Here is an 8322-nt window from a genome sequence, read left to right as displayed (position 1 = left end):
TGCAAGTCTGTAAAGCTAAAAACATCAAAAAAAATTAAATATATATTTTCTTCATAAAATTCAATAAAAGTGTAGTATTCTGGTAAAGTACTTTTTATTTATTTACAGTATTTATTTTTTCTATTTGTACATACCTACAGCAACATCAAAAATTATTCACAAAACTTAAGGGGTGTAAAAATGTTATTTCACTGGACATTTGACCTATCAGCTTGATATTATGGAAAATGTTAATTTTTTTTCCTTTGCAGTATCCAGATTGTCTGAGCATCATTTTTAAGTTTTCGGGTACATTTAGGGCCACATTTAAAATACAACATTTTTAAACATGCACACTTAAATTTGCACACTTGTGTACTATTTTAGTCACCCAATTTTTTGAACATTAAAACTCAGATTTGCTTTCGGTGATGCGAGGGGGGGGGTGCATGCAAAAACCTGAGCACACAAAAATGTGTGCACAAAAATCAGGTGTGCAAATTTAGAACTCAAGCGCAGGGTATTTTGAAAATGTAGCCCCCACATGTATATAAAGTTTAGCCAAGGAAGTGTTTTCTCAGTGCTTCCAAAATTATAGTAAATTTTAATTTACTAGATATTTATCAGGTTCTCACATATTTATACTTGCCTCTCTATACAGGCCCATTACCAAGAGACTTGTAGCAATAATAAGAAATGGCCACTCACTTATTGCTATGACCAAATGCGGGGGGCGAGGGAGGGAGTGTCAGGTGCTCAGTTTTATATGACTTTCAAGAGTGGAGAAAAAAATTACATTAAACTTATATAAAATTGTATTTTTCTTTGCAACCAAATGCTAACACTTCAATACACAAACATTCAACTCTAGGCCAACCTGTGATCTGCTTTTGCTCACATGAGTTATTTAATTAAATTAATAGGACTACTCAGCAATGAAAGGCAATTATAATTGGACACTGCTTAGAAATAAATGATAAAGGTTTAAGGTTACATTTGTGAAAATTGGTTAGTGGAGTTACAAATCTCGTCCTCTTGTCCTGAAGCTCAAACTTCAAAAAAATATTTGTAACCGAGACTTGAATTCTTCAGTTGGTGCTCTAGTGCTAAGTAGACATGGTGTGTGGAAACTTTAATGCTATTAAAAGTCATTTCCAAAATTGAAACCTAGGAAACAGGTGCAGGAGGAAAGCAGTAACTTTTAATTGCAGTCAAGGAAAGCTTCTTGCTGCAATCAGTTCTTTGCACGCATATTTAATTCCTGAAGCTGAATTCAGTATCTGATTTTCAACAGAATCTTACATGATTTTCTCTTTATGCCCATGACTGAGTGAATGTGAATTCTTGCAATCACAATTTTTCATCAATATTTAATTATAGGCATAATTTCAGCCATATAGTTGTCCAAGTGTCTGACTGCAATGAGGAAAGTAAATGCTGTTTTTACACATAACTACAACCACAACTGTAGGTGCCCACAAATTGTAGGCACACACACAAAGGCCAGGTTTGATAATCTGATTTTTAAGTGCAGTAAAATCTGGGCTATTATCCATTATCTAAATTCCTGAATGTCTCTGTATATAGATTGCTATTACTATAGCAATGTCACTAGAAGAGCATTTTCTAATGATGTGTCAATTTTCCTGCAATCTAACCTATTCAGCTAATATTATGGAGAAGTATTTTATAAAGCAGTTAACTGAATGTGGAGGTACAGATGTGACTAAACAAGTCCCTTAAACCATAATTTGCCAGGTCCTCTTGGCATCTTGAAAGTCCAAGTCTTGCAACATGCTACCTGTTTGTTGAATCTTGGTGTCACAGTCAGCTGGTGTTCCTTATCACAGAGAGAAGCCAAACCTTCAGCAATAATCTCAGCAAGACCTTGGATTTCACTGCAACAGGCTCATTCCCCCAACACAGTGCTGATACTACAGCCATCTATTTCTTTCTGGCAGAAGATCAACACAGTTATACAATTTGTGAGAGTCCACCCTTGTCTTTTAAAAGTGTAAAGAAACCACAAAATTATTTCTGACCCATTCTACTGAGCTGAAAATGACATCAGTACCTTATGTGTGGCAGTAAATTGCTAAGCTCTTCCATTTTTCCATAGCACAGAATGTGTGGATTTTTTTGTGTCTACTGTACTCCTCAATTTCTCTCTTCGAAAAGGAAGTATAAGTTAAGCTGAGATTCAGAAATGCATATGTTTTACTTAAAAACATTCATCTGTTCAAAATTCAAAATAAACTTTATGGGATACAGTGTGTTTTTAAATAACATTTCATTCAAACTGTATATAATTCATTAAAGTATTCATACAGCAAACAATGGTTAACCCTTGAAAATGTGTAGAAAAAATTTTTCACACACAAAAAAGGAAAAACAAAATTCTGAGGTATCACACCCACACACATACACCCAAACACACACACAGGCTGCAGCAAAAGCAGAAAACTGTAGGCCCAAAAGAAAAAGATGATTGATTGTTCTATTAGTGAGTCCAGGTAGCTCAGGAAAAACAAAACAAAACAAAACAACCTCCTCCTCCCCCCACAATAGTCCTCTGAGTAAAGAACTACCTCAAAAAAGTTCAAGTGCATTGGAGACCTGATCACCTAAACTGTTTCTGCAAAGCAGCTCCCTGCACCTGAGAGAAATGCAGCCCAAGGTGACTTGTGCAAATATAAGGAATCAGTTGAGGCTATTTCCTGTTAGTCCTTAAACACACGAGGGGTGTCCAAAGAGTCACTTAGTCTTTTATCATGCAAGATACTGCTGGAGTGCTGTCTTCGCCCTGAAATCACAAACATGTCATTAATCATCAAATCTGTCGTTAAAAACCCAAACCACCCACATTTATCTCATGAGATTTTGTGCACAATGCCAGTTAGTGAGGGATAAATGGTTCATCTGGTAATAAAAGGTTGAACTATTAATACGTGAAGCCTGGAGTTTCTCAGCAAAAGTAGAGTCTAGTGATATTTGTGCTGGTTTCTTCAGCTAAAAGGAAAACTGTTTTATGCTATATGAGCAATGAGCATAGCTAAAACACACACTCTGGGTGTGTCTAGACTGGCATGATTTTCCGCAAATGCTTCTAACGGAAAAGTTTTTCCGTTAAAAGCATTTGTGGAAAAGAGCATATAGATTGGCACGGATGCTTTTCCGCAAAAGCACTTTTTGCGGAAAAGCGTCCGTGACAATCTAGATGCGGTTTTGCGCAAGAAAGCCCCGATCGCCATTTTCGCCATCGGGGCTTTTTTGTGCAAAACAGTTTTTAGCTGTCTACACTGGCCCTCTTGTGTAAAAACATTTCCGGAAAAGGGCTTTTACCCGAACGGGAACGTCAAAGCGTTTGCGCAAGAAGCACTGATTTTGGACAGTAGAACATCAGTGCTTTTGCGCAAAATCAAGCGGCCAGTGTAGACAGCTGGCAAGTTTTTGCTCAAAAGCGGTCGCTTTTGTGGAACAACTTGCCAGTCTAGATGCAGCCTGTGTGAGCTGGTAGTGAGTTAAGAATCCCACCTTCCACCTTACTTTAACAGGATCTAGTCCACTGGTCTGGAAGCACCCTAGAATGTAACAATATGGAAGAAGTGCATGTGCGCCATTTATCCCAGGACTGCACTAGTATCTTATACTGAGTTGTCTGTTCACTTTCATCCTAGATCCTTTTCAGAGTCATTGCTTCCCAGGATACAATGCCCTATTCTGCAGGTATGGGCTGCAGTGTTCATTCCTACTTATGCTAAGCAATCCGTTCTACTTGGTCTGTGTAAGCTTAAAAGCTTCTCTCCCTAATATCCTGGGACTGAAAGGCTATTTACAGCACTGTATACAACACATGCATCTGCAAGAGTGGATAAATGATATTCAAGATTTTTTTAAAAAAAATAGGTGAGGATCCAGAAATCTCACGGATTTTTAATACGACATGGAACACTAGAAGAGTTCCAGAAAAGTGCTAATGTTGTGCCAATGTGTAGGGGGGGAGATAACCATCTTGAGTGCTGAACTGCCTTAGAACTTCTCATAAATCTTACTTAGCAAACATTCTTCAAATAAGTAGATGAATATCATATTTTATTCATGAGGCAGGACCTACCAATATAAAGGGAAAGTCAGATACAAATGTACAAAAAGGCCTGTCTCCTGCTAGTACTGTCTCATGGATTTTTCTGTAACCCAAATACTTTCAAAATAAGATGGATATTTTTAAGCAGCAGCAGCAGAATTCCCTCTGATCTCTATTTTGGGGGTTCTTTGATACTTACTTGTCACAAAGGTTTGGATCTGATGATTGACTCAGTTTGTGTAAGATATCTACTATTCCAATATCTCGTAGTTTATCTTGGCGTTCTTGTGAACCTAAAAAAAATGTTATTGAAGATAACATCAAACAAGTGATTTATTTAGAAGAATTGGAGGCAGGTATAAGCTATGAAGGGGTATAATATGTGGATGCAAGTAAAAGGCTGTGCTAAGTCTACTTATCCTATGGCTGCTCTGTCTTTCCTTTTTGGAAGAAGCTACTCACATTTTTCGTGCATGAATAACTGAGAAAAAATTAAACAGGTAAGACCCTTAAGAGATTTTATTATAAAGTAAAGCGTTCGACTCTGGCTTCTTCCTTTCCAACTCTGTCTCTGATACACTGAGGCTGCGTCTAGACTGGCATGATTTTGCGGAAATACTTTTAACGGAAGTATTTCTGCAAAAGTGCGTCTAGATTGGCATAGATGCTTTTGCGCAAAAGCATCCGTGGCCAGTCTAGACGTGATTTTACGCAAGAAAGCCCCAATCGCCATTTTAGCCATCGGGGCTTTTTTGCACAAAACAGTTCTTCCCTGTCTACACTGGCCCTCTTGCGCAAGTATTCTTGCGCGAGAGGGCTTTTTCCCGAGCGGGAGCGTGAAAGTATTTGCGCAAGAAGCACTGATTTTGTACATAACAAAGTCAGTGCTCTTGCGCAAATTCAAGTGGCCAATGAAGACAGCTGGCAAGTTTTTGCACAAAAGCGGCCGCTTTTGCGCAAAATCTTGCCAGTCTAGACGCACCCTGAGTGTTTAGCTGAAAACTTGTCAAGAGTCAAAATTGTAGCACTCAGCATTCAACACAAGCTAATACAGGAAATCCAAATGGTGCAAATAAATTAAATTAATGGAGATTGCCTATCTCCTAGAACTGGAAGGGACCTTGAAAGGTCATTGAGTCCAGTCCTCTGCCTTCACAGCAGGACCAAGTACCATCTCTGACAAATTTTTGCCCCAAATCCCTAAATGGCCTCCAGGAGGATTGAACTCACAACCTTGGGTTTAGCAGGCCAATGCTCAAACCACTGAGCTATCTCTCCCTTCCCACAGAGTATGAAGTTTCACATGCTGAAGTGATATTTGTTCTTGATGTACAACAGTCTCAAATTACTCAGCAAGAGAGCAGGAGATCCAACTACAAAACAAGTGTCCTTGTTGGGGAACACCACAGCAGATTTAGATTGGTGGTTACAAACCTCCAAAAGTCATATTGCCCCAACCACATCTCTGCTCTCCCCACTCACACCACCCCCTACCACTGCTCCCACTTCCTGCTCTACAACTCTAGGACCTTCCAAATCCTGTGTCATAGGATGCATCTGTACTGCAATGTAAACTGGACTGAGACTCAAGTCCCACCCCTGTATCCATCTACACATAATTCTCTCTAATCTGCACCCAAGCCCAGGACCCCACAGGATGGAAGGTTTGAGCCCAGGCCCTTGCCATGATTTGGGTCCATCATTTTACAGTGTGGAAAGAGCTCAGGCCCAGGCCTCCTGGACTCAGTCCTGAGAGTGTCCACCAATGCCATTCCACACACCCACGGGATGTGCTTTGTATCCCAAGACTGGCAAACCAGTCCTCAGCAAATGGAAGCTATCCACTGGGTCAAGCACAGCTGCTCCATTTTTAACCCTTCCATTTTCTTCCAACTGCTAGGCTGGTAGCAGAGTGAACCTTCTCCAGACACCAAAACAAAGAAGGCCTTTGCTAAGGTGCTGCTACAGGATGAACCTCTTTGGTCTGGGACCCTCTGGTCCGTCAAGACCCCGGATGTTGCTGGATCAGAAAGCCCCAGCTGGGAGAGGAGCGCAGTCTGGCCATCCTGACAGTTACCACAGGGCCTTACAACGGTCAGAAGACAGGATACTGGGCCAAATGAACCACTGGTCTGACCCAGAATAGCTATGCTGATGTTCTTAATGTTGGCATTGGTTTCACTGTTCAATGTAGGAATGTGAATAGGTAACTGATTAATGGGTGATGTTCATTGGGTAACAATTAGCCATTACCTGGGAGCAGCCCCACAGGGCTGGAAGCGACAGGGGGGCAAAAGGGGGGGATATGCCACTTCCGGCCCCATGCAAAGCAGCCAACTCCCAGACCATGCGTTCAGGGAGCTGGCAGCCCAGCGCAGGGCTGGAAGCAGCCAGGCTGGAACAACCTCTGCCCGCAGCACGGGGGCCGCTCCAGCCTGGCCGTGCCCCCCGTCTGCCTCCATTTAAACAGTTAAAATTAACGTTTAACCAGTTAAATAATTATGGTTTATGCACTTTGTTTTGCTGCTGCTGTTTTGATTTTCTGATAGTAGCTAGTGTGCCTTACAATGGTTTAATAGCTCTCCCCATACAGGCTCAGAATAAAGCTTTTAATTTCATGAAAAAATTGTACTATCATTACTGCATTATATCCTACAACATACATTTAAAATAATAAAGGTAAACACATAAGGGGCAACCAGTAAGTGGTAGCCAAACCCTATTTCTTAATATATTCCTCTCCTCAAGCCATATTATATAAATCCACAGTTCTTAGCCCCCATCCTCCATTGCATAAGCAGGCACGTCATTCACAAGCCCGGCAATCAATTCCAGCCCCACATATTCACCAAGTGAAAATGGCAATCCTTCATTTGTTGCAAACCCTGTACAATCACATATGTAAATGGATATTCTCCCTCTTCCATTGGACCATGCAAATCCAGCATGTGGTTTCACAAAGCATCCCTGATTTACGTTGTCCTTGCGGAACCATTAAACTGTCACAGCAACCAGATGGAGTCTTAGTCTCATTGCCTTCCCTTCCCCTAGCCTCCCTATGGTCTACCACAATGGATACGAGACCCATAGGGGACTGCAAGCAGGTTTTAGGGGGGCCAAGCAGGGCCAGCATTAGATTCACTAGGGCCCAGGGAAGAAAGTCAAAGCCCTGCTGCATGCAAAGCTCTGAAGTCTGGGCAATGTAGCTTCTTGGGGACCTGCTCTGGCATAAAGCCCCAAGCAGCTGCCCTGCTTCCTACCCCCTAACACTGGCCTTGGCTTTTACATGCAGAACAATAATTATTGTGGCACAGGTGGGCCACACAGTTTTTACAGCAGGTAGGGGGAGCCTCAGAAAGAGAAAGGTTGAGAACCCCTGGTCTATCACACTCATGTGCTGGAACTTGCATTAGGGATGTTAAATATCGGTTAACTGAACAGTTGATTAACCTCATGAATTCTTATTGGTTACTCGACTATTCTATAGTCCCCACTCCCGAGGAGCCCCCTGCCTCTCCAGGCTGCTGCCCTGGGATGCCAGACAGAACCTGGTCTGCGAGGGAAGCCTGTTTAAAAAGCATCTCCCCTCGCAGACTGGCTGTCTGTCATCTGCACTGTTGCCTCTGTATCAGAGGCAGCAGTGCGGGGTGGCAGTAGCCCCTGTCCAGAAGGGGGTCTGAGCTCCCGGACTTGGTGTTCACTGGACCCGAGCCAGGCTGCTGCCTGTCTGGCTCCTAATACACTTTAAATGCAGAACTGTAGCTGGGGTAGGTCCCGGACCCAGCGCAAGCCAGGACTGAGCCAGGCTGCTGGCCAGCCTGCTAAAAAATTTACTGGGGGGCGGGGGAAAGCATGTAGTCTATAGCATTAACTGATAAGCTTTTGCTTATCAGTTAACTGTCTCTATATAACATCCCTATCTTGCATTACACCTAATGGGGCATCAAATTTATTTCACTTTGTTTATACAAGGAATACAAAGTGCAATGGGACTTAGTTTTGACTACTAGGGATATTAATTGCAGCTCATCAGCTAATCGAGTGTCCTGGCTCAGGGACACTACACCTCACCCCTCTCTGCTCCCCAAATCGCAGAGACAGTGCTGGAGGGGAACTGGCTTTTAAGCCAGCTCCCTCCAGCACCAGCTCCTGTTCCCCTCTTGCTGCCTCTGCAAGTAGTTGACTACTCTCTTACATCCCTACTACCTAACATTTGCCATTCTCCCCATGAAAAGATTTTGTTTTGACAATACTTTCTG

At 42.1% G+C, this 8322-nt stretch overlaps 1 protein-coding gene across 5 annotated transcripts in view; it reads right to left on the bottom strand.

The window, feature by feature from the left end:
- Positions 1-77: 77 nt before the first annotated feature.
- ARMC8 (armadillo repeat containing 8) overlaps positions 78-8322 on the bottom strand; it is a 114051-nt gene continuing 105806 nt past the window's right edge. For all 5 annotated transcript variants that reach the window (XM_075937366.2, XM_075937364.2, XM_075937363.2 and 2 more), the window contains 2 exons: positions 4263-4356; positions 78-2782 (listed from right to left, as the gene is read on the bottom strand). In XM_075937366.2, the coding sequence (XP_075793481.1) occupies positions 2749-2782; positions 4263-4356 (128 nt within the window). In that variant the 3' untranslated portion in view covers positions 78-2748. The remainder of the gene's footprint in view (positions 2783-4262; positions 4357-8322) is intronic.

Source organism: Pelodiscus sinensis, chromosome 10 (genome assembly GCF_052426305.1).
Source record: "Pelodiscus sinensis isolate ZL-2025 chromosome 10, ASM5242630v1, whole genome shotgun sequence".
In the NCBI taxonomy this organism is placed as follows: domain Eukaryota; kingdom Metazoa; phylum Chordata; order Testudines; family Trionychidae; genus Pelodiscus; species Pelodiscus sinensis.
This window is presented reverse-complemented; position numbering and strand designations above follow the sequence as displayed.